This window comes from Pleuronectes platessa, chromosome 23 (genome assembly GCF_947347685.1).
Source record: "Pleuronectes platessa chromosome 23, fPlePla1.1, whole genome shotgun sequence".
Classification (NCBI taxonomy): Eukaryota; Metazoa; Chordata; class Actinopteri; order Pleuronectiformes; family Pleuronectidae; genus Pleuronectes; species Pleuronectes platessa.
This window is the reverse complement of record NC_070648.1, coordinates 10,657,387-10,684,421: the sequence shown is the minus strand read 5'-3', so window position 1 is coordinate 10,684,421 and position 27,035 is coordinate 10,657,387. Positions and strand designations below refer to the sequence as shown.

The 27,035-nt window shown below is 47.1% G+C and overlaps 1 protein-coding gene across 1 annotated transcript in view; it reads left to right on the top strand.

Moving 5' to 3' along the window:
* efnb3b (ephrin-B3b) overlaps positions 1-26,188 on the top strand; it is a 39,491-nt gene extending 13,303 nt beyond the window's left edge. Inside the window, exons 2-3 of the mRNA XM_053416725.1 lie at positions 25,320-25,609; positions 26,079-26,188. Of these exons, the coding sequence (XP_053272700.1) occupies positions 25,320-25,609; positions 26,079-26,188 (400 nt within the window). The remainder of the gene's footprint in view (positions 1-25,319; positions 25,610-26,078) is intronic.
* Positions 26,189-27,035: the final 847 nt, after the last annotated feature.

Sequence of the window (27,035 nt, the reverse complement as noted above, 5' to 3'; positions counted from 1 at the left end):
TGTCGAGTGGGCGGGGGGGTTGGCGTTGGTGATGATGAGGCAGTGTGTTGAGGTGTGTGTGTGTGTGTGGGGGGGGTTATAAGCCAGGGGAGAGATAATCCCTCCAGTCGTGGCTGCCCCCCTCCCCTCCTCCCTTTGCTCGGGCTCTAACGTGGCGCGCTGGGCTGTCAATCACTCAACAAAGCTGTCTGTAAGGGGATTATGAACCCGTGGACCCTCCCTCCGCCGCCTCACCCCTCTCCTTTTCTCCTCCGAATGCCTTTTCCCCTTCTCTCTCTCCCTCTGTCTCTCGTCCTTTTCCCCATTCAGCCGTCCCTCTCTTTCTCCCAGGCCATCTCTCTTGTCCCGTCCCTAGTTCTTCCCCCTTCAGAACCTGCCCGTCACTCCTGCTGTCCACTCACGACAAAGTGCGTCTGTCTCCCGACACTTTTTCTTCCTCGCTTTGCTGTATGAGGCTTAGTTTATCTTCAGCTTTCCATCCGTCCTCCCTCTGTCCTCTGTAAGCCCTGTTTCTCTCCCTCCGTCTCTCTCTCTCCCTCTCTCTAAAGCCAGTCTTGCTCTTTCTCTATCTCTCCATCCCACCCGTGTGTTATTTCTCACCTAGACAAGGCACAGGTGTTTCTGTGTGTATCTCGATGTCTCTGTGCGTGGTGACAGGTGTCCTCAAACTATAAGGCAAATCCAAAAGATCTTAAATTGCACCCCCAAACAATTCTCTCCATTGTGACCTTTGCACTCTCAAAACACACCAAGCTGCCGACCGGCTAAATGTCACCTCTCCTCTAAATGTGATGCACAGCCTGAAGTCCTATCTTATCTCTGCGTCCTTAAACCCAACCGCTGCTTCCGTCGGCTCTCGCAGGTGGTGACAGCAACACCTCCTCCCGCCGTCACCCTCCATTAATTTCCCGTTTTTCCCCCGCCGACAATCTCTCCATCTATCTGTCTGTTAAACGTCTGTTTAGCTTAAACGTCTGTCAGCGCTCGGACGAGCTTTCACTCTCCACCTCCGCCTAACAGGTTGGCCCACCTGTGGTCCCGTCTTATCTATCGCTGTCTCCTTTTGTTTTTATAATTCTCTCGCTCTCGCTCTCTCCACTTTGCATGCGCCACACTCTCTCCGCCCCCCGATAGTCCGACCAGTTTGGCCGGCAGGTCACGGTACGTTGCAGGACGTCAACTGGTTAATCTGCCTCAATCCTTTGAATAATCAAAGTGCTTTAGAAGGAGGACGAAATAAATAATGATTTGTCTTTGTTGGTTGTGATGGGGAGATTTAAGGGTCAAGGTTTTTGCAGATCCACACCACTTTTAATCAAAGTTCTGCTTTATTGCAGTTTGTGATTGAGTGTTTGACATTTTTAGATCAGTTTTTCTGTTCCTTTCTTTATGTAAAAAAAAAAAGTCCACAGACCTGAGCACCTTTTTAAGATAAATAATTTGAGTGTTTTCTCTATTCTGCTAAGAAAATAGAGATTTTATTTGGTTTATTGAATTTTGTTACAGGCAGATTTCAGTCACTTTTATTCCAATCATTATTCTCATTTGATTCTATCCACAAGTGTTTTTCATGACTGGATGTAGACTCCTTGTTAACAATATAACCCTGAAGGAGGCTATGATGCAACGATACTTCAACTTGAAAGAAAAACAAAACAAAGCAGAGAGTTAGAGAGATGCAGAGTTTTAACAACCACTCATTTCACCATTAAGCGAACGAGATTAGACGCCGAGTGAAAGTGAGGGAGAGGGGGAAGAGAGAGACGTAACGTGGGTGACAGGGCTGTTATCTCCCAGGCGGCTGATGGTTTTAACAGCTGCATTATCTTGTGTATCTCGTATTGGATTAAGAGTCATTCTCTTGCATGCGTCGCACTCTGATTGACGCTCTGATTGGAGAACATCCACTGGCAGAGATGCAGGGACGAGGGGGCAGGGAGAGAAGGGAAGAAGTAGGGTAGTGGGGAGCTGTCACCCACTTTTAGAGAGTTCGGTAAAAAGATGCGTTCCGATATCCACTGAAGTACTATGTTCCCCAAAGCTTTAAAAGGGGCAGTACGTGAGGACGCAAATGTCAGAGTCAGTGACAAAACTAAAAACAAAACGAACATCTCACTATGATGATGATGACGCCATCAAATTTGCCAACTTGGAAAGACGCATAGGAATATATAGGTCACGTCCTGCCTCCTGAAGGCTCTACCCAGGCGCTACCCCTAATCTGGATGTTCCGGACATTTTCCTGTTGCTGTGAACGCGTCCAACCCAGAGTGTCTGAAAACATCGCAATGGATGGGTTTAGTCACTGCAGTTATTCTAATGTGTTTTGTTTATGGGTGTGGAAAGTCAGGCCACGCTGCCACCGTTTGAATATTTCTCCCCTTCACGGAATAACAAAGGACGAGAGAGTTCACCTGGAGGACAGGAGCTGTGCTGGTTGACAGAAGGTGCTGTAGAACCTGTTGGTCGATAGCGACACTTCCTCGAAAGAATCTGGCAACTAAGTAGTCCCCATGTTGGTATGTAGACCTGTTTTTATCGAAAGATTAGCACCGACCTGTGTGGCACTAAACTGCTGCCTCAAAACACAAGTGGCTGAGCTGGTAACTGGAGAGAATAGCACGTGTTACTTACATAGCTTCTTATTGAATCTCTGTGGTTTGGGGTTTAGCTTCCTTTACAGTTTATTGATGATCAGAGCTGCCTTGCTTATTCAAACTGAGCGTTTCCTTCTGCTGCCACTCCACGTGAAACCTATTCCCCCAGCAAACCGACAGGAGGCTTTTATTGTGAAGCAGCTTTGGGGAAGAAGCAGTGTAGTACTTGTCGCCAAAATAAATTGCATAATTTTTTTTTTTTTTAATTGAATCATTTTTATATTACAGGGAAAGGACAGGATTTCGCAGGACGCACAAAGATCGTCACAACTACTGCGCGTTAAACGCATAAATGTGCCATTTAAGTGATAAAGGTTTTTAGTTGATAAAGAGAGGCTAGATTCCTGCTCTCAAGTCTTGTGCATGTTTTGTTGCCACGAAAGCTCCGTGATACGAGTAGCGGCAGCTTTGTAACTCCATCTCAAGTGCTGGTGGGGGAAAGAGAGGGAGCGAACAAAGGAGGAGGGAGGAGAGAGGGTTACAAATATTAAAAAAATAAGGAGGGAGATGAAAACGTGTCATAGCGCTTATTAGAAACTGTGACTCTGATCTGTTTGGTCTCATCTCACACCTCTGCCAGAGAACGCACCTTTCTTTCCCTACCCCCCCCCCCCCCCCCTCCCCTGTTTCCTCCCTGCTACTCTCTCTCCCACTCTCTCCAATTCTCTCCCTCTCACCATCCGCTTCCCTCTGTCGCACTTGTATCTACCTCTCTGTTTCTTTCTCACTCATTCTCTCCATCATACCCTGCAGTCTCTCACCAGCAAAAAAAAACTTCTCATTCTCAGTTTGGTGTGCAGCCTGTCAAGCTATCTTTGAATACACACACACACACACACACACACACACACACACACACACACACACACACACACACACACACACACACACACCAGCATATACAGCTATAACTCCAGCATACAGCCAAGGGAATAATAGAATCAAGGAATACTCTGAGATAAAGCGGAGAAGTGGGGGAATAAAAGGATAAAGCAGACTGAGAGGGATAGAGAGCTTCATATTATTAATTTAGCCGGAGAAAAAGAAAAAGAAGGAATGTCTTTCAAACCCACCCCCCCACACCGCTGCTTCCACAGTGTTCTATAGTGGCACACAATGGAGAGATTGGCGCAGGAGGAGGGGGGGGAAACAGAGAGGTAGAGATAATCCATCCTGCTGTATAAACCGTGGAGTTAACTGTTTCATATCGGCCTGGCCTGCTTTTATTCCTCCGTCATCCTGCCTCTTGATCTAATTTCCCTCCATCCCTCGCTTTCATTTACTCCATCTTTTTTTTTCTTCTTCCAGCCCTCCTACCGCCGTCTTCATCTCCATCCTCCCATCCCTCCCGTAGCTCCTCCATCTACCTCTCTGTGGGCTCTCTCCCTAATCCCCCCAACATTTTTTCCAGACCTATAGACTAGAATAAACCTGCCCACATCACATGCGGCCAAGTGTGTGTGTGCGTGTGTGCGTGTATGTGTGTGTGTGTATATGTGTTCCTGCACACACACACACACAGCTTTTTGGTGTCCTATATGTATGCATCGCAGTGCCAGCGTGTGACTTGGGTGCGTGGTTGAGAGTGTATGTTAGTGGTTGGCAGCTCACTTGCCCGTCAAATTTGGCAGAATATCTACTCATCTGGCACAGGAAGAAGGAAGGGCGTCCCATAGCGAGGGATTACACCGATTTACACACACACACACACACACACACACACACATTTATTGGCACATAGTTGCACATTAAGAAATGCAAAGCCCCATGCTTTCCAGCCACACACGGGCTTATTTGGGGTGGCTCGCTCATTCAGACACCAGGATATCAGTTTTCTCTCAATTTATTAACAAGTATTATGAGCTGAAAAAGTTTCGAGAGAGGGCCCAGTCACTCACACAGAAAATAAACGCTTGGAAACGCACACCCCGTCTCTCCGCTCGAGGCTTAATATGTTGGAGAAAGGGTAAATATGTTTCTGTCCGCACGCAGAAAGAAGTCGACTCCTCTTTACGTTGCTATAAACCGAGCTGTCTCAGCAGGATGTGTCTGGTGGGTTTCTGAAGCAGCATTCGAGCCTCCCCGCCCAACCAGAAGTGAAATGCCAATGAAATGCATTTCTATAATGGGCCTGCTGACAGTGCAGCAGCTCCAAGCAGCCGGGAGGAAACGGTCTCCTGAAGCCTGTTACCGTAAAGTGTTTCTTTGTCTCAGAGGAGAGGTGCAGGGAGCTGGAAGAGCAGAGGGGAGGAAGGTGGAGGTAGTCAGACCCAGCCCTTTGTTTCGGGCTCCGTTCATACTGCTAAGTTTTTTCGTTTGAACGAATCTCTGAACAATCTCTGTCCACACGGCTATTTCGGCAATCGCGAAAAAGTAAGCAAAGACCACAAGGTCAGCAACGCTTGATAGTTGATCATTCATGTTGCGTTCTGGGAGCTGAAGCCAATGCCGGGGTCATGTCTTGGGATCCTGACGAATTAGCGAAAGGCTACATCGGGATTCTAAAGACCCAATCAGCAATAGGTGATAGGTGTGTTTGACCCTTTGCACCTAATGAGTAATCCAACAAAGTCATTTTCTCACCTTATATTTAGTCCCTTCTGTGTCTGCTACACACACACACACACGCACACACTTTCAGACAGGCCCTAGATGGAAACCTAATTCTGTCTCTTCTTCCGCTCCTTTTCAAAAACCTCCCAATTAAAGCTACTCCATTTTCCACCTACCTTCCCCGCTCTCCTTCCCTCCCCCTCGCTCCTTTCTTAACGAGCAATCTCGTTAATGTCAGCGCCGCTCTTTCTCTCTCTCATTCTCTCCCTCATTCAGGATTTTGGCCAACACAGGGAGAAAGAGAGCGAGATAAAGAAGCCGAGGTAGAGAAGTCAGAGCTCGGCTGAGAGGACAAGTGGCGGGCGAGAGAGGTCGAGGGGAAGGCAGAGAGGGTGTGGGAAGAGAGAAGCCAGAGCCGCCGTAATAATGGCCAGACAAGTGTGTGAGATTACTGCCCCGGTTTCAGGGGGGACATAATTATATGCCGCACCGCCTGTCAGAAAGAGTGAGATGAGGGTGGTTGTATTTAGAGATGCACCACTGAGAGATTGGTGAGGTGAAGGTGATGACTAAATCTGCACCACAGCCTGGGCTGTTCCAGACCCGTGTGTGTGTGTGTGTGTGTGTATGTGTGGATTCGCAGGATGAGTGATGTTAAGCCATTGAATGCAGTAAATTATTCAGATGCTTCATGCTTGGAAACATTATAATTCCATGTCTGGGTGTGAATTACCCTCCGTTTTACCCCCAGGCACATATCTCACTCTTGCCCAAGGCCTTTATGGGAGATTAAGGGGAATAAATACTGCGGAAGCTGGACCAGCATATAAAGTAGGTGGAGTGGCCAGATATCCCAGCAGGATGTGGCCACGGAGTCGGTTTGAATCCATCTCGCTGCTCGTCGTCCGGGTCAAACCTGGCCTTGACGTCCGCCCGGGATGATCCAATCACAAGCGGACCGCTCTTGGTATGTTAGTGTACATGTGGCGTGAATATCTCATCCAATTATGATCAGATGTGAGAATAAGTCAACGTATGTAAAAGGGCCAAAAATATAGAGCGGTTTTAGATTTTGCAGAAGGGTAAAGAAAACACCCGAATGATGTAAGGGTAGCATCGTGTATTAAAGTGTTCTAGGGTTTTTTTCAGCAGAGGGCTTTTGAGAGAGCGTGCATTACACAATCTGAATGGGAAATCAATAACTTCTGCTCTCAAACTTAAAGACCTAACTCTTAAATAAAGATAGGAAAGAGAAAGACATCACCTGCATTTTGTAAGCTAAAAGATTCATCTCAATAATTGATGAGTCGATCAGTACTGAAAATAACTCCTAGCAGCAGTCACAATGAGATATTTATTTTTCTCTGCCCCTTGCCTCACTGGAGTCGAAAAGGCAAAGTGCATTCTTGCAAAGTAGCTAACAGCCAGGGCTGGGTAGGGCTCTGTTTTCTCTCCGGATAGCAGTGGAGAATCTATATTTTGGAACAATACAGGTCCTAAGAAGCTAGTTTTAAAATGGTACAAGTGCTCAATCGATACTTTCACAACAGAACCAGGTCTCTGAAATGATACTTTACTTAAAAAGAAAAAAGAGACAAATGATAAGAACAGCTTTCTAACTGTTAACAGTTTACAGTAAACTTTATTTAGATAGGCAAATATGAATATGTACAAAACTCCTCACATATTTGCATGACAAAGACCTAAACCCTATGCATTCAGCTCTGTAATACCGACACTGCTGCGAACCCCACCTGCGCATACATCCTGTTTTATGGCCGTTCATTAGTGGCAGTTGAAAATACATTCCGGGAGATGGACTGGAACAAAGCACTGACTCGTGTTGACACGACAAGGAGCCGGAAAATGGGTTCACCAAACATGTACCGCTGCAGCACGAGACATTAACACATCACAGATACCTCACGGCAGAGCTTCCATTTAATCTGCAGCCGGCGGTTGGTCTTGAGGCTCTCCTCCAATCAAATTGTCCTTGCCTCAGAAAATCAGTTTCCTCCTCGTCGCCGACTGGAGCGGAGGTTTGGTTTCCGATTGGTTCGCATGGGTGTGTGTGGGTTGGCCAGTGTTGGGCGTGAGTGGGAGGTGAACTAGCATGCAGCATTAGTTCTGCTTGAGCTGATGTGTTAATTAGCCAGCCGGGTGCATAGATAATTAATGAGAATCATGATTAATGACTATACAGTACGCACGGCTAAGGCGGAACGCGTCTCTCTGATAAGGCGGAAGGATGAGAAGGATCACTGGCTATTCACCCTCTGCTGAGTGCCCGTCGGGTGCGTGTGTGTGTGTGTGTGTGTGTGTGTGTGTGTGTGTGTGTGTGTGTGTGTGTGTGTGTGTGTGTGTACAGCGTGTTTGCCTGTAAGTGTTTGCACATGTGGGCATGTGTATCTAACCGTTGTGCGTGTGTGTTGCCAGGCGTGGGCGGTGACAGCAGTGTGAGTTAGCAGACCTGGCATTCAGTAGGCCTAATAACAGACTGCAGCAGGTCAGGGGGGCATTTAACACTTCTAAACACACTGGCAGAGCGGCCCACTGATGCCAGATCAGAAGGAGGACCTCACACACCGATCAACAGTGTAATGACGGACGTCAGAGTTGGTCTGTCATTGTTCTGCATTCTTTCACAAGACGCATTTCTCTGGGTTTGAAATGTCCTTATGAAGAGATTTCTGTTATCTTAATCAAGGCCACACAGTCAGATACAATCTGCCAGTGCAGCAATTCACTGTTAAACTTATTTTCCAAAATGAAGTAGCTTTTTTTGACTCAAGGATAAGATCTAAGACACTCTAACTAATTGATAGAAAATTATATATATATTTAAAAAATACTTATATTGAATTAAACATTTTTGCAGTCTAAAAAAAATGTCAAATTCAGTTTAAGTCCTTAAAATGTAATGCTCGGGTAATCACAATATGCTGAAGACTACTAAATGGACCTTTGGTGAGACGTTTCTGTCCAATGAGATTGTAGCATTGGTCTGATGGAGGTTTAGCAAAAAGCTCTGCTCACCGTATCTGACTCTTGTGTTGATTTGACATTTTAAATGTAATATTTTGTAAGGTTTTCAGGGACAGAACGATAAAATATGTGGACATATCCTCGCTGCTCTGAGGAAATTTGATGAGAATGTGTAATTTATAGTATATATAAATAGTAAATCAGAAAAGCAACAGAAGGGTTATTCAGCAGTGTACTGTAAATTAACCTCCATGGCAACTGTATATAATACTTTGAAATGTCTTTAACAGCAGTGAGTCCCTGTGGTCCCAGGGCTGCAACTCCATCGAATCATTTCCCACTAAGGAGATATAAGATATTAAATGATTGAAGCTGTTCGCATAAACTGAGTTTGCCTATTAAGCATTGTTTAGTCTTATTTATGTATTTACTTTCACAGTTTGTTCATATTAGATGAGCAAATGATATAAAGTGAGAGTTAAACCCTGACTAGAGAACACATTTCTCCAGTTTAGAGATTGAACTGAAGATCAGTGAGTGGAGCACGGCACCAGCCAGGGGTCAGCTCCAGCTGCACTACGTTGTATGGATAGATACATAGAGAGATATAGATAACTATAGAGATATAGACAGATAGTCAACTTTTTAAAGAAAATATTTAAATTATAACATTGTTTTTAATATAAAAATATCTGGTTGCATATTGTATAAAAACACAGACTATAGAGTTATACGTAATAGTCTGAGGTGAAGAAGAATGTCCAGAACAAAACGAGACTCGAGCCACAACCGTAAACGACGGCCATGTTTATCTTCAATTAGTCCCCAATGAATACCAACTCGCTGGTGACATCCCCGCCCGTGGCAAGAGGCGGTTTGACCATTGACCGCACGCACAACCGAGGCCTTGACCTCCCATTGGTCCAAGCCGCAACATATGATACCATCTCGCCCAATGAGTCGGAGGCTTGTGGAGCACGCTGGGAGGGAGGGTGAGAGGGGGGTGACATACCACCGCTCACCCAGTGTGTGCGTTCGTGCTAATCTGCTTTGTCTGGCTGGATGCAGCGTCAGCAATCAAGCGTGACCCTTAACCTCTGACCTCAAATACAGGGTACAGAGGTCCCACCCCCATGTCCAGCCGGAGAGTGAGAGGTGATTGGGTGCATGGCTTGCAGAGGGAGAGAAGCTGTGTGTATATGGTTAGGGGTTAACCCTAACCCTAACCCACATATATATACATATACTGTATGGATGGAGAGAGGAGGAGTCTAGGGACAAAAGTGAGTCTGAGAAGCAGAGAAGAGAGGTGGAGAACAATGTGTTCTGTACTTTCTTCTCTCCTCTCTCTCTCTCTGATGAGGAGACAAATGGCTATTGTCATCTAAGAGATGCTGGAAAAAGCAGCTCGCGCTCACGCTCCCTTTGTCTGCCGGCACTGTGTTTGAGAAGGGATGACAAAGGCCATTTTCATGCTCTGCGTCTATCTCTGTCACCTCCTCCTCCTCCTCCTCCACCACCCCCTCTTTCTCTCCTCTGTCCTCCAGGATGCCCTCCGCTCCTTTCTTCCTTCCTTCCCTCACGCTGAGCCTGCCATCGCTTTAGCGATGCCTTGGCCTTCTCTCTCTTTTTCCCTTTCCCCCTCGCTATGTCACCACGTCCTTGCCTCCGCTCCTGCCCTCCTTCATCTCCCCTTGCCTCGGCTCACCTCGCCGTCCATCCATCCATCTTTCTCTTTTGCTTTTCCTCCGTTCGTCCTCTCACCCGCCACACTCCTCTGCGGCCTAATTATTCCTCACGGATCTTTGCTCTGTCCCTCCCACCGTTTCTTCTCCCCGTGTCTCCCTGACACACACCTGTAACACCGCTAGACATCTTGCCCTCTTTCATCCATGGCTCCTTCTCTTTTATGACCAGCTATGCATTTAACTTTTCTCCTGTTTTTGCGGCATTGTTTTCACCTTTGCGCAAACTTGCATGAGGACCTAACTCTAAATCCGTGTTTTCTCTCTCTTCCCGTTCTTGCTCCGCTCTTTCTCTTTTCGTTTTTTTGACGTTGCACCTGAACATAAACATACACCCAATTTGAACCAGTTGCACTGAGTCCAGCTTCTGTCTTTAAAGGAGAGCGGGACACAACCCACAGATTTGGGTGGCTAAAGAGGGGGATGCTCACGGTGAAGCAGACGGCCGTGAAAAGCAATTTTTCTTTCCTCCGTCTCTCTCTCTTTCCCTCTCTTATTGTCAGCCAGCTGTCTCTCCGGAGTTCCGAAACAAAGGGAGGAATAAAGCAGTATTTTTAGATTCCTTTCATTTTTCATTACCATAATAATTCGGTCTTTGTAGCTCTTTTCATGTATATTTGAGTGTGTTTGTGTGTGTTCAACAGGGTGTGCAGGGTGTTACTTTTGCTGCACTGCCGCTCTCCCCACTCGGGGGCCCAGAGGTTGAAAAAGAGAGCATGCACACACACACACACACACGCACACACACACACACACACACTCTTTGCAAATCAGTCATACTCATCCCCAGCCGTGCCTCCTGTCTATTTATTCCTCGATTCATACAATTCTTTATTTATTTCACACGCTGCTTCCTAATGCAAATAGGTTTGTCTGCTCCCCGCTGAACTGTGGGAGCAGCATGGGACCCCGAGCGTGTGTTTCTCTGTGTGTGTGTGTGTGTGTGTCTGCAAGTGAGCTAGTGAATCCGTGTGCATGTGGGAGGATGTGTGGAAGTTTATATATATATATTTGTGTGTGTGTGTTTGTGTGTATTTGTATGCGTGTGTGTGTGGGACCCAGTGAGTAATAGAGCCAAAGTCCTTATCTGTCACCAGAGAGCTGCCTGGCTCTCTCTCAGCTGTCAATCATCCAGCCCTAGAGACAAACACTCTGCTTCAAACAGTATGAGAGACAGAGAGAGAGACAGAGAGGGAGGATGAGGGATGGATGAAGTCAAAAGAGAGCAGGAGGGAGGCGGGGAGGGAACGAGGGATAAGAAAGAGGAGTGCAGCAGCAGCAGCAGCAGGAGGAGACAGGTGTGGGGGGGGACAGGAGGAAAGTGAAGGACAAAAGGATAGAAGTTGTGTTAAAAGTGAAGGGGGGGAGGAGGGAGGGTGGGCAGGTGTTATTTCAACACCTCTGCTGTGTGTCCCCCAGGCCCCGCATGTAAAACGGAGGAATGGAACTTTAGAACACTTCACCTGCATGAATTAGACGGGCCCCTCGACAGCACCCGGGTGACTTTTGAAAAAGCCGCTCTTTAGAAAATAAAGTGGGAGAGAAGTGGCGAGGTGCACACGCGCGGCCGTGCTCAAGCACACACCCACGCGCCGCCACGCACTCTCACATTCTCTCTTCGCCCGCTCACACACACACACACACACACACACACACACACACACACACATGCTGGCAAAGCTATCAGCACTGAAATATTGGCATGACACACTTCAATATCCTGACGGGAGTAAATAGGATTTTTGATGACCTGGGGGGGCTTGTGTGTGTGTGTGTGTGTGTGTGTGTGTGTGTGTGTGTGTGTGTGTGTGTGTGTGTGTGTGTGTGTGTGTGTGTGTGTGTGTGTGTGTGTGTGTGTGTGTGTGTGTGTGTGTGTGTGTGTGTGTGTGTGTGTGTGTGTGATTGCATTTATGTGTGTCTATTTGCAATTGAGGCAGACATCAGCTCGCCCAACACCCAGTCTGTCCTACTTTCATGGACGCAGACCCCCCCTCCGGCTGGTCGGACTTACCTCCTCTGGCGGCTAACTGTTGATTTTACCGCTGGGCTGCACAACCCCTGGGTCGAGCCGGGACTGCCGCTCCAGCGCTTTCCCCTAAGCCCTTAAAGCTTCCCTCAGCTGAAAACGGGATGGGTGGGGGTGGGTGGGTTAGGGAGCCAAAGGGGGGAGTGGGGGGGGGGGGGGGTTGAGAGGGAGCAGCAAAGGGTTTGAGCCCCCAAATCGCTTCAAGATGCGTTCCACTGGAGCCGGAGTAGCCGAGAGTCTGGGAGTCGGGTAGCGCCGCTCAGAGCCTGTGGGGAAACCGAATGGAAGCCAGGTTCCCATTTCCAACGGTGGATTAAGCACTGCTACGGATACACAAGGCCCCTATTGGGATACACACACACACATCGACACACACACATCAACACACACTCACACACACACACATTGTTGGACTGACATCCAGATGAAGACCTTCTTTAGGGTATAATATTTCCTTTAACATAAATGAACCTCAACATTAACTTAAACAAATACTGTAGCAATTTCTTCAGAATGACCTAAGCATGAACAATGTAAAAAACTAGCACTGCACTGGAATAACAACGTAAACAACCTCAACTCGTGGAATATTTTTGGAAAAATTATTTCCTTTTCTGGCTGAGAGTTGGATAAGAGAATTAAACATTGGTGGTACGAATGTCGCAGCTTTTTTTTCAACTCGAGTAAACCCACTCATGTTTCACGTGACAAACGGGACCCGCTCACCTCACCGTCTTGACAGTGTTGCAAAATTGTGTTGCACATCATTCTCAATATGTAAAAAAACAATAAGTACACAAACATTCATGGCTGTTTACGTCCCGACGCCTGGAAGTTCAATTCCCGTCCTAGCGTCTCGTCAGAAAAAAAGGTGCAGCATCAGCGTCCAGGCTGCCAAAATAAAGAGAAGTGAGTGTGTTCGTCGAGCGTCATGTTTCCATCACTGTCGATTGGAACTAAAGACGATAAATACCGTACAGTGTCTACGGCTGCATCATTTGACCCGGGAGTGAATACTGATTGTATCCAATCCCATTGCAGACAATAGCCAGACCTTTGGATTTTCGACCAATGGAAAAGGAGCTTTATCTTAGCACCTAGGCAAAGAGAACAGTTTCTTCTAAGAGTCTTATTCGTTTAAGTTTAAAGTGGATCGAACACACTTATAAACATGTTAGAATTACTTCAAAGCTCTTGTTCTCACCCACTCAGCAGTTTGGTAAAAGCATCTATGTCCCTGGAGTGCTGCATACCTGGTGGCCCCTAGGGGCCCCCTATGGATTACACTGCTCTCCTGACACCGTGGCCTGACTGAGCTTAAGTTGAGTCACCTTTAGCTAGAGTTTCAGACTCCCTGCACCCTGTGGCCCCTCCAGAGCAAAGCCCGAACACACACACACACACACACACACACACACACACACACACACACACACACACACACACACACACACAGGCACAGGCCCTCACAGGTCACAGATGGGGAGGGCAGACCCTCGGGAGTGCGTCTACATGCATGAACGCATGTGGATGCAGTCAAACACACACACACACATAAAGGGAGCTTTGGAAATAGGTGACCCACACTGTGGCAGGTCAGTGTCTCACCTCACACCTTCACTCCCAGAGGGACAGCTCTTGGATGGTTCTCTGTGTGTGTGTGTGTGTGGCATAAAGAATGAGACTGCATGCATTATAACCTTCATTCCTCCAGAGTTCTGGGTGACCTAATTAAATAAGTGAGGAAGTTGGAGTGAAGTTGAAGCTCAAATAGTTTTCCTGCATAAACACCAGCTGCCATTATTTACATGTATATGTGTGTTTATATGTATGTGTGTGTGTGTGTGTGTGTGTGTGCCATTGGAAGCTACTTCTATCTAAAATACATGTAGACCTTACTGGGAGTTAAAGGGGGAGTTTTAACATGTGTGTATGTTAGTGTGTGTGTCAAGGGTTTTTGGACCTGGGGCAGGGGGCTCTCATCTCCTCTCCCGCTCTCTTACACACACAAACATACACACACACACACACACACACACACACACACACACACACACACACACAGAGGCAGAGAGAGAGCTGTCAGGGCCCGTGGTGCTCTATCACCACACACCTCCACCAGGCCACCGTAATGGGACCAATCTAGAGCGCTGCAAATCATCCAGAGTACACGCTGAAAACAGGGGAAGACGGGGAGTGGAGGCGGGGGGGGGGGGGGGGGGTCAGGTGAGAGGAAAAGAGACACAGGAGCAAGAAGAAATAATGGTTCTAGACGGCTTAGGAGCGAGGACAGGGAAAGAACTAGGGACTAGCCACAAGGGAGGAAGTCAAATGTATGATTCTGGCTTCATATGATCACCCAGAGGAATGGCTTGGGTTGCTCTGTGGAACAACTCATCCAGAAAAGGTCTCCTCTGTGGCTTTACGGCTGCTGCTCAGTGCAGGTCATCAAGTTCATTTCCAGAGTTTCACGATTCAGCCTTCAGACGGTCTCAGACAAGGGAAACAATCCAGACAACAATGTCAGCGATTGTTTCCTATGTTCGCTCACATTTGCTTCTTGAAGCTTATGTGTTAAATGTGAGGTTTTTTCCTCCTGGACATCATTGTGAAATCCTTTGTCTTTGGACTTTGACCTGTTAATCATACAAAGCTGTTTGGATGGCGCTGGTTACTACTGTCTGGCACGTTATTGACTTACAAGACTAAAATGATCAATGATTTAATCAATAATGAAAATCACTAATAGCTGCGGACATCGAAAAAGGTTTTGATTTTGTGATTAGTCTTAAAACCACAAATGTGAGGTTTGGATTCGACGTGAATATATAAATGTGAGATAATAAAATGAACTAAACTGCAAACAGGGCTGTGCTTTTATTCACACATGGATATATGTAACTATAATACAAAACATGGTATAGTGGGAAAAACATTTAATATAAATCATAATTTTATATAAATAACGTTTCTAAAAGTACGACAGGAAGTTCATTTTAAAATGGATTATATAAAATTTTTCATGGCGAGTAGTTTTATCTGCTTGTTTGTGCGTTATTCGATTTTTGTGCACCTGAAGTGCTTTTGAGGAGCTGACATTTGCTCTGCTGGAGAGAAAACAAGGATGATAACAACGGAAGGCAGGAAGAGGTGCAGAACGGAGAAACGGAGAAGTCGCTTCAACACAGCGAATGTTTGGAGGAGTCGAAAGAACGTGCAAACAAAAGTACTGAGCTGGAGATGCAGGAGAAGAGACATGACACACACACACACATAAAAAAAAACAGGAACAAGGATGCAAATGAGAAAGATGGCGGGGAGGAAAGAGAGAGAGAAAGAGAGAGAGAGAGAGAGGGAGATGTTTGCGTGAGAAAAGTTTCTGTTGACCTGAATGTGGCTGCGTCATTCAGCTTGGTTCAAAGAGGAGTGGAGCTGGTGAGTTAGCTCTCGTTCCTCTTCACGGCGCAGCTACAAGTTTCAGCTCGATGCGATACGCTCCTCCGCTGCATTGTATCGTATGGAATGTATTGAGCACAGCAGGAGCGTGTACGATCTTTCTATGTGTGTGTGTGTGTGTGTGTGTGTGTCTGTGCGCTCTTTGTCAATGCCAATGTAGCGTGCCTCCATCCCGTGTCTCTGTGGTTACGCCGGGTGTGATATCTACAGGATGTGACACTGACGCTGCAGCATTCTGGACCGCCTCCGGACAGGAGTGTGTGTCTGTGTGTGTCTGTGTGTCTGTGTGTGTCTGTCTCTGTGTGTGTGTGCGTGTGTGATGACAAGGACAGAGTTACCTTCAAAGTCCCATGATGCCAACTAACTATTCAAACAGGGCTCTGCAGCATCCCTACCTGCTGACTCCCCCCTCCCCTCCCCTCCCGTCTCTCTCTCTCTCTCTCTTATTCTGCCTCCTCAGTCTCACAAGTGTCTCTCCACCATCCTCCCCGACACCTCCTTTGTCTCTCATCCCCACCTCTCCCTCCCTCCCTCCCTCCCTCCCTCCCTCCCTCTCTCATCATATGGAAACCATTACCCGCTGTTGTCGTTTCCCACCGCCGACATTCCTGAGGGCTTTCCAGTGTTTCACTGACTTTACATCAACCTTCTGCTCCTCTCTCCTTGTTCACGCCGCTCTTCATAGTTGGCTTACCCCCCCCCCCCCCCCATTCAATTTCACATATGTAGCTTTAAAGCGGACTAATTGATCTCTGGCTCCTCGGTGCCAACAAAACTATTTGAAAACCCTGACATACAGTATCATCACCTGATTGTTATGTCCGTGAGTTGCAAATTACCTTATTCAGCCAAGACGGAGCCACATTAGCATCGATCTGAAGTCCTGTTCGGTCCTCTGGCCAAAGTCGGGCCCGAAGCTGAATCTGCTCAATTCAGTTCCGTTCTAAAGCGAGGAGGTTTCCACCTGACTGCTGAGAAGCTGTTCACCCCCGCCCTCATTTCCATAGCATGAAGGTTTTCAGGATGGGGCTGCCGCTTTCAGACACCGGATAATCTCCTGACGCTCTCTGGAGGGGCTCAACGTGAGAACACAAAAAGTCCAATTGAGAGGCTCCAGGACACAAAAAGATCAGATTAACAACAGACTTAAAAAAAAACTAAAGCTGAATAAAGAAATCTAGCAGCGAGCCGACCCTTGTTGCCTTTCAACAGGTGAATGCACAGTGTGGACAAGTGTTTGATGAATGGCAGCGGCTGCTGCTGGAAAAATAATTGAATCTCCAAATCCAGACAGAGACGGAGCCTCTCTCTTGTTTCCTGTGAGCGGCTGCTCAGCTGAACGTGCCGACACAGTCTTCAGTGAAGCACAAGCCTCAAAAACACCAAAAAGTATTGATTTGTGCACTTAAGTTTTGGATAAGAATAAAAGAAATCGATAAACTTTTATGACGGTATCGTAAAATATCTCTTCACTGAAACAATAGTGCGTTTTAGCCTTAAACCAAATGAATCAGAGGAGTTGAGGATGTTAAACTTATTTGCATGGTACCATAGAACAAAGTACCTCTTTCTCACAAGGTATTGGATTTATGCAGTTTTTTTTTAGTGTCAGTTAACCTGCTAGAAAAAAGGTGATTAACTCCTTTTCCATTGGCAGCGGAGGATTTCAGTTTTTTCAGGAGCGCACCGGTTTTCCCGTTTCTGTTAAAGGAACATTCTGCAGAGTCTTTTGACATGGGAGTGTTTGGGCAATCCATTACCATTACAGACAGAAGCCAGATGTCAGCTGGTGTTCTGTTCTGCCTAACTAACGCTAATTTACCAAACAAAGGTTTTCCAGCTTTCTCCCTCTCTCCTCTTCTTCCATGTCCTCATCAAACTCTCATCCATCTCACCATTCCATCCATAATAAAGATGTTCGGCCGTATCTGGGTATCCGCGCCTTCCAGAGAGACTCAAACTCTCATCAATTCACATTACGGCTCCGTCCATATGCTCCCTCTCCGTCTCCTCCTCACCATTCTCGCTCTCCCTCCGTCCCACACAAATGTACCTCTCTCTCTCCGGCTCTATGGACCCTGTCAAAGACCACTTTCTGCAGCTCTTCTCCAGGGTGTATGGTTCTTTAATGAAGACTAATAATGGTTATGGGTATTTTAAAACGGTCTGTCTGCCCTTTGCAGTGACGGGAGCATGCAAAGATAATGCTGGGATTCTATTAACTAATGATCATTGGTTATTAATTCCTAGTACAGTTTAAGATGACAATTATTCTGCCAAAGATAGTACAGGAATTACATAATTTCCCTGAAACGTGACTGTCTCACGGATATAAAGTGATGGAAATTAAAATATTAAACCCAAAAAGGGGAATAAAGTATTGATTCAGTAATATTTCATAGTAAAAGGTTTTTATTTCTCTCAGGACCTCAAGTTTAACCTGCTAAATGAGCTTCAGACAGGCTTGTAGCAGCATTGAAGAAGTCCTATTCGATTACAGAGCTGATCAAAGATAGGGTCAAGATGAGAAGAACACAGCGGGAGTCAAATTTAAAAGCTCCTGAATCTTTTATTCTTAAATTCAGTCAGATGGAGCGGCCCTATGAAGATGTGAGAGAGACTTGCAAAGCGCAACAGGTCAACGGGATGAAGCCGCTGCTCTGTCGAATGCTTCGAGCCGGGGGTGGACTTGATGTTTTATAAACTTCTGAACATGTGTTTCCCATTACATCCAGTTGGGTGTTTCTGGGCCACGCAGCATACAGGGGTGCTGATTGCTCCACAGAAGAAGAAAAAAAACAAAACCATTCATCATAGCAAGTGATTTAATCCAGCACCGCAGCTTGAAATAACATTTTCCTTAAAGTAGGTAAAACAGTCTGTCAGCGGGCGGGATGAGATAATTCTACATTTTCCAAATCTTTAGATTTTCTTCACAATAAAGAAGCTTTTTCCTTCTTTTTTTTATTCTTTGGAGACTTAATCGCACAAAATGCATTCGGAACAAAGATATTTATGGTGAAGAGATTTAGCTGGAATTTATATTTGTTGCTTTTTGTTTAAAGATTCCATGTGGGCTTGAATGAATCAAGGTTTTTCCGCCAAGTACACGTGTGTGTGTGTCTTTGCTCATTGTGGCATTCTTTGGAAAGCACCTCTCCAGCAAATGAGACCCAGCGGATTTACTTTAGACAGCTACTAGATGGCCTGCAGGTGTTGCAGCTCAGCGGGTGTGTGTGTGTGTGTGTGTGTGTGTGTGTGTGTGTGTCTGTCTGAGTGTGTGTGCACGCTTGTACCATACGGAGTGTGTATTGCTCCCGTAGCCGATTGGTTTGCACACTGTTTAGTGTGCGTGCTCCCCTGCCGTGCGTCTGACAGTGTGTGTACATTAAAAAAGAGGCGGGTGGGGCAGGGCCGGGTTGGAGGGGGGGGGGGGGGGGGGGGGTCGGGCCCCTGTCTGTGTGATTACGCTGTGTATACCATGAGATTAGTGCAGACAGCTTTATGCACAAGGCCCGCGATAAATCTCCCCCCCGCCACCGAGTCGAATATCACCGTCGTTTATTATTCCCTAATAGATCGGTGCTGTGGCGTCTCTCTCCTGGCCTTCCCGCTCACACCAGGTCGTGGTTAGCTCAAGGACCCCCCCCCCCCCCCTTAGAGGAGGGAGGAGGTCAAAGCTTAGCACAGTTGGGAGTGCGAAATCTTTCACACTGATTTCGGTGTAGTTTAGTTTGTACTCTGAGCCAGCTTCCAGTGTCCTTCCTGTTCATTCTCTCTCCTGTCCGAGTTCTTGCCCTACCTTTTCTTTTTTAGATGCTCCATATCTCGGAATCCCACCTCTTCCCCCGCCTTTTTTGTTTCCCTTCCGTCTCTCGCCTTCGCTCTCTCTCCACCTTTTTTCGATTTTGCCTCTCGCGGACTCGGCGCCCGCACTCGTCTGCCCTCCCTCCGCTCAGTATTCTCATGCTCGCGCAGACGTGCACACTTGCACACAAACACCCTCCCTTGTCTGCCCCCCCCCACCCAACCCGCCCCGTTGCTGCACCTGTGTGCCCGCCATTGGTCCGGACACGGCTCGGGTTGCCCCTGTGGAATCTGGGAAATGTTAGAGCCTGTCCGGTACGCCGCCCAGAGCAGGTACAGCGCTAGACAACACGCAGATGGACAGGAGAAAGGAGACACACATGCAGGTCACACAGGAGCGCACGCAGTCTGAGCCTATGCTTGTGTGCATGATCTCAAATTTAATACTTTAAACTTAAATATTATTGGGATTTGGATCTTGAAAACAAACTATTTTACAGCGTTTTAAATGTAAAATCCATTATACGCCACATTGAAAGAGTGCAGTTGAGAGGAGCGGAAGGGTACACGGGGGATGAGTGAAGGGGGCGGGGGGGGCAGAGAAGCAGGGGGTGTGAAAGGTCTGCGGGGGAGGTCACGGAGAGTGACACTCGAGTCTTCTCAGCGCGGCTCGGGGGTCACGCCGGGGCGCTGCTCGGGTTGAGAAAATGATGTTTCTGCTTTCATAAAAGAGCTGCGGAGAAAGAAGAGAGAGTACCCCCCCCCCCCCCCCCCTCATCTCCCTCTCTTCCTCCTCCTGCCCTCTCTCCTCTCCCCCCTCGGTGTCACCTCTGGCCCCCTCAAACCCCCCTCGCCATGTTTCAAAGTGTGGCCACATGAATGGCCCTATTGTTAACGGCTGAGAAAAAGAAAAAGGAGAGAGCGAGAGAGAGAGTGGACAGCTACATGGGTGAGGGAGAGGAGGAGAAAGAAAGAAAAAAACAAAACAGAGTGAATGTCTCTTGGAGCGAAATGCGGAGCCGAGGCAAAAAACGTAATGTGGCTCAGGGCTGTGTCTGAATGGGATGATTTATTTAAATGTGGTCACAGATGAACTCTACATAAAGTTGTGAGTTCACTTCACTTCCCTCGTCCCTCTCTCCCTCTCTCCCTCCTCCCGTCTGCACCCGTCTGCCAGGGGAGTTGGATTCACTTTCGGACCAAACTCTGAAGGTGCGTTTAATGCATCAGATACAGAGCGTGTGTCTGAATGAGGTTTGCTGACACAGAGGAGAGGGAGACTGTCCATTCCGAGATAAATAAACACTATTTTTCTTGCCCCTACCATGTGATCCTATTCTCAGATCACACACACACACACACCATCCTTCACTCCGTAGGTTAACCCGGGTTAACGCCACAAAGCTGACACCCCGAGCATGGGACCTATCAGCAAATTGAGTTCTGTCGCAGGAATGTGCTGAAATTCACTCTCACTTTCTCTTCTTCCTTTCTCTAATTTGTTTTCACTCCTCGCCTCCTCATCCTCCCTGTTACATTTTAATCCTTTCCGTGGAGCCCTCTCTTTGCCGTGGTGTTTCCTTTCTGCTTGTTCACCACTTTTCTTTTGTGGTCGCCACATACCTCGCCTGACATGTTCAATACCTTTTTTTTTCCACACACACTCTCACCCCTCCTCCCTCTCTCCCACCTCCCTCTCTTTCTTTCTGTCTGTCTCTTTCGAGCGGTGCACCTGCCCAGTGGCACTTTACCTAAACACTCACACCATCGCCCCTCTCTCTCTCTCTCTCTCTCTCCTTCTGTCTGTGCTTGTGTTTGCTCTGCCATTCTGCAATGCAGCTCGACTGTGACTCAGGGTACCATCAGATACCACTCACAGAATGCGTCATGCAGGAAGGAAAAGGTGCTTGTTTTTGTAAGTGTCTGTGTGTGTGTGTGTGTGTGTGTGTGTGTTTGTGTGTCTGTGTGTGTGCGCCGGGGTTTCAGTGTTCATGTTTAGGGAAAAGCTAAACCTGTCTGTTTGGATGTGGGTGGATGTGTTTGGGCAAACCTTTTGTGTTTAGCAGGAGACCATTTTGTATGGGACCGTGTGTGAGTATGCCTGTGTGTCTGTGTGTGTGTGTGTTTTGAAAAGATCTTTCTGTTTAGGCTTTGCCGCAGGAACCACCGCACAGCATGTTTACAGTTCATACTCTATAAATGGTGTGAGTGCTCGCCTGTGTGAGGCAGACAGGAAGGTGAAATGTGTGTGTGTGTGTGTGTGTGTTGAGTGACGCTGAGTGCCTACCTCTCCAGTCTGAGTACGGTCTGATAACCCCGGGTGACCTAGGTAATGAGAAGTGGAACAGTGGCTTCCCAGCAGGCCTCTGGGCCCGCCTCAGCCGACGCTCTTCCACCGCTCAGTCTGCGTTCTCCGGTTCCCATCGGTGTGCGCCGCCGGCCAAACACGCCAACAAGATAAAGCTCACATCTCAGTTTACTGCAGCTGTGAGGCAGTTAGCGCACACAGGGCTAGGAGGTAGATGGAGCCTGCATGGAGGCAAAGGATGTGGTCAGAAGATGCAGGTCCAACAAGAGACTCACAAAATCCCTCACCCTCTTTGTATTACTGCACTGAAGTCTCTTTTATCTTGAACATAATTTACCGCTCTACTAACCTTTGTGGATCCATAATGACTTGGTCTGTAGAAGATTAGGATGCATTTATTTGTCCCAAACGCATGCACAGACATGCACAGGCACACTCATGCAGGTAGGGAAATTTAACCTCTGCTTTAAACCCATCTAGTGCAGGACACACAGAGCAGTCAGCAGCCATGTACGGCTCACGGGGAGCAGATGTTGGGGGAGTAAGGTGCCTTGCTCAGGGGCACTAGACAGGATAGGGAGAATCCTCTTGGATTTTTGGACAGATCAATCCAGGTTCGTCTTTTTGTTGTTTCTCCGTGGAGACGAACCAGAGACGAACCAGAGACCGGGCAGTTTGCAGTTTTTCCCGCGTATACCACTCACTTTTGTGTAAAAGAGGTGTATGACAGTGAACTTGGTCAAGATGATTGAGATGCTATGCCTCAAATTGGTGCCATAGAGCCAACGCCATTGATCCCGTGGTCTCAGTGGTGCTTGCAGCTCCGGGACCTGTACCGCAAAGGGAATCCAACATACCCAGGAGGATATCTTTGCGTTATCCGACTTGACTAAACCAAACATCGACCCACCTTGTGGGCCTGTACCACCCAGCTCATCAGCCGTCTCAGTTAATCCTGGTTTTGCTCATCCAGCCATACGAGAGCATTCATCTAGAAGAGTCGAAGTCGTTAATTATGATCGAGCCCGTTAGAACCATGAATTAAGTCCCGGAGTTAATCCTGAAGTTATTGATAACCACAAATCCTCCTTCCGAGAAGAGGCCACAGGAGGCCTATGGGTAAAGAATGGGACAGCTGTCCAACGTTCAACATGAGACACGTGATGCACGTTTTGTACGTCACAGCTCGTTTATCTCTAGAGCCACGCATCTGAGAAAACGTCCCTGTGATGTCATCAGGGTTATCTCAGCTAAGAGTTTGAGTTAGTGGAACGTCTGTGTTAGAAAACTGAGGGAGTGGAGTTTTATGGCTGTGGGCAGTTACCTTTAACTGTCCGCGAGGGTCTAACAAAAATACTGCACGGCTGCATTATAGGTATTGTAGGATGGGGTGTTTTTAGAGCTATACCCACACTGGGGCCTCAACGTCAATCTCTTTGTCTTTCAATCGTAACTTATCTTTTATATCTGTTTCTTGCAAGTTCACAGCTTTATTGAAATACAATATTAATTTTTAGCAAATCCTATAACAAACAAAAACAGTTTTCTTTGCCTGTTTTTGTTTTCTAATGTTTTAGAAGGAAGATTAAGAGAAAGAAAGATTCATTTGAATTCTTTCTTTCAGGGGAGGCCTGAAATCTATTTGAAGCTGAAAAGTGGACAGAATTATTTAAGGGACAAATGAAATTGATGCATGAGTAGGGTTTGTCTTTTTTTATTTTTTAAACTGTACAATTAGGCAACAAAACTCCCAGTCTGCTCGTGCTTTGTGCTCCTGTGTCGTTTATTTTTTAATGGTCAATCAGTTGCCTGACAGCAGAACACAGGGAATAATTAATCAGGTTTGAGCGTGGCGACTCTCGGGTGTTCGTGTGGATTTGATGTTCACAGAAACAGCGTTTTGAGTCAGACGTAACAGAAAACGGGTTTCTCCACATCACAGGCATTCACTTTGTCTCCCTTTCACATCAGAGCATTTGATCTTTTACTGCTTTAAACACCTTATTTCAGCCTTTGCCTGTGTGTTGGTAAGGGCCAATGGAAGTGAAGTGAGGAATTTGGTTCGACTTGGACACTCGATTCGTTCATTATCGATAAAATTTGAATATATAAAATTAGAGTAAGCCACACCATTTCATGAAAAAACATTGACAAACATTATAAAGGCTGCAATGCAGATAAACCAGGTAGGATGAACATTATTATTGTAACTTCACCGTGCACCATAGACTGTTTATAAAAAGTTAAGAACACGAAAGTTAAACATCCTTTAACACAGGGCAAGAAAACAGCCCATCCCAAACACTGGGCCCTGCACTACTTTATTCCAACTGTGTGCATGGGCTGCTTTCTGTTTCCCCACTGTTAGCCAAGCATGCTAACAGCAGGTCAAAGTTAAAGTCATCGTCAGTCTCGGCAGGCAAGTTGATAACTCAGAGCATTTGGCCTTATCAGCAAGAGACGGCCCTGTGCTGTGAGGGGACTGACAGGGTGTGGGAGTCATTTGTCGAGTTGATGCCGCTCTGACGGCCATACTTCATGTTCCCTGGTCCGGAGAGACCTCTGGAAGCGGCGTGGGCCACGGTGAGCCCAGCGACCCGACTCCATGTACGCCTCCAGCTGCCGGGGGTTCGTCCGATCTTGGAAAATCATGTATTTCCAGTAAAACCTTCAATGTGTTTACTTCTCTGGAAGCAATTTAACGAGATTGAGACCTTGTAGCATCAAAGCTGTTCACTCAAAGCCGGGCGTTGTAATATATTATGATGGCAAAAAATCAACCGTACTCGAGCACAGTTAAATTGAATAAAACCGTTGCATTAGAATCACTGGCGGCTGCAGCTCTGTCACAGATGACAGGCGTCGCATCATGAGTCGGGCTCCAGACGATCGAGCGGCACCTCCCTCATATCGGAAGAGGATGACACGCTGATATCAAGGCAGCTAATTAGCAAAGTAATTAACCGTGCGTCTACCTGAGATGTGCATTGGCAGCTTGGTTCGGCTGATCGGCAGCGATAGCCGTCTGCGCTCTCCTCTGTGGACGTGCCTCACTTCTCAGCTTCTGACTTTTCAGCGAGAAAATCTGTATTGCAAAGGGGAAAAAGTAGCTCTGTTGTTGTTTGCCGATATTTCACTCTCATTTTTCCATGCATACGTTCACATTTTCACATTCATTACACGGTCGTTCCGTTGACTTAATCACTTCCCGTTTGTTTTCGGGGTTTTTATTGTCTTGTTTTGGATTCTGCGTCGCCTCAAATGAACCCCAGGCTTTTATTTTCACTTTGCATTCATATAAAGTAGACGTTAGTCTCGAAATGTACAGGATCACTCACAGAGGGAGCTTTTTGTGGGCCGGCTCACAGGAAAAACACGATTTAATGCTTTTCCTTTTGGCTTCAGACTGGTGGTTATTTTCCTCATGCGGATCGTCAACTGGTGGTTATGTTCCCTTCCCTTTTTTCCCCCCTCTTTCCACTTCATGGGGTCAACAGGGGATTGCATGAGCTTGTGAGGTGAACATTTATTTGCGCAGTTCCTCTGTAAAGCACCTGTTTCCCACGAAGGAGAGAAAATAATAATGAAGTAGTAGAAATAGGAGCGGTACAGTATCCATCTGCTGCTCATTCAGCAGCATGTGGCTCTGAACTGGTTTATACTGCTTGTTGAAGGCAGCACACGACTTTGATGAATGATTCTCTTGTCTTTCCTTCTCCCCCGATTCCTTTCTTTCTTTCTCTTTATTAACCTGCCTCCTTTTCTTTCCTGCCTCCCTCCAGGTTCAGGGACGACAAGGGCTACATCCTGTACCCTCAGATCGGGGATCGGCTGGACCTCATCTGCCCGCCGCTGGACACCGCCCGGTCCACGCCGGAGTACGAGTTCTACAAGCTCTACCTGGTGGCGAAGCGGGAGCAGGCGGACCGCTGCGAGGTCATGGGCCCCCCCAACATCGTGCTCACGTGCGACGAGCCCACCCGCGAGCGCCGCTTCACCATCAAGTTCCAGGAGTTCTCGCCCAACCTCTGGGGCCACGAGTTCAAGACCTTGCACGACTACTTCATCATCGGTGAGTTTGGGGAAGCAGAAGCAGAGCACTGGAGATTATTTGTCGTGGGATGACGTGTGTGTGTGTGTGTGTGTGTGTTTATGAGCGTGAACTGTGCTTTATTGCAGTGTGTGGGAGGTGATGAGGGGGTTGTTATGATTGCATGACTGATTTCTGATTGTGCCTGAGTGTGTTTGTTTATTTCACTGATGGCGGTGATGATTGGGCGGGTGTGTTCAGAATAATTAGGTTTGAGGATTGTGTGTGTGTGTGTGTGTGATCCGGTCCATGGGTGGATACAGTATGGGACATGGACTGCGACAAAATGTTGATTGCAATGACATCGACTTGGACTTTTCACAACGTTTGAGGGTATTATTTGAAAAACACACTTAAATGAAATCCCCTGGTAAACCAAAGATAATACCACTGGACTTTATTTTCATTTGTTGAAGTGTACCACTATATGTCCTTTGCTCCTTTTGTCTAGAAACATGGTTGCATGTGCATGTTATCGCTGTTGCCCTGTCCCGCTCGGCTGCCGCGCCGGCCCCGGGGCCTGTTTATTGTTACCGCCATCCTCGCAGTGACCGCAAATAGCTCGGCAGAGTTTGTTGTGGTTTATTCAGGGGGTTTGTTTGGAGTTGGGCTGTGTCAAGACCCGATGAGGTCATCAAAGCGGGCCGGGCCAAAGCGTTGGTATCGGACGGAGCAATCTGCGAGGAAAGGTCGCGTCAACCGAAACCTGCGGGCTGTTTTTAAATTCAGACGGAGAGCCGACAGCGTTCAGCATGCACAACTGGAGGAAAGCACACACACACACACACACACAGAGACTCACACACTCACATGCACACAAGTTTCCAGTGCAAACACGAGCAGCTTAAAAAACACCTCAGGAGTGAGAGAATGAGCAGGATAGACAAAGAGAGAGAGAGAGAGACCCTGTTTGATTCCCACAGCTCTCCTCCCACGCACCTGCGAGCTGTATTCACTCAGGTGTGCAAATGCTCTTTTCATTTCTTTTCATCTGCGAGTGGGAAAAAAAACAAAAATCTAAAAACGAGGGAACGGGTAGAGCCAGGAGGAGGAAGAGGAGGAGGAGGAGGAAGCCGGGACAAAGATGGGGAGACAGACAGACAGAAAAGAGACAAAGAGAATATGAGATCTCTGGAAGTTTGTGAAGTCCCCCGTGCCTGTTTGTTGTCTATATTTGTTCGCCCCTTTTCAGGTGCGCTTGTTTTTTCCCAGTATCAGTCCTCTCATACCCTGCGTGTTTGTGAAGAGAGGTGAGGCGCTGGGCATATTTCTCCTCTATCATTATCAGCGCACAAGTATTTCTCTCCGATTAGATATGAGGAGGTGAGAGAGCCATTTACTATACTTTGCCTGGTGTGTGTCTTTGCGTGTGTGTGTGCGCGTGTATTGACCGTGCACCCAGCGACCC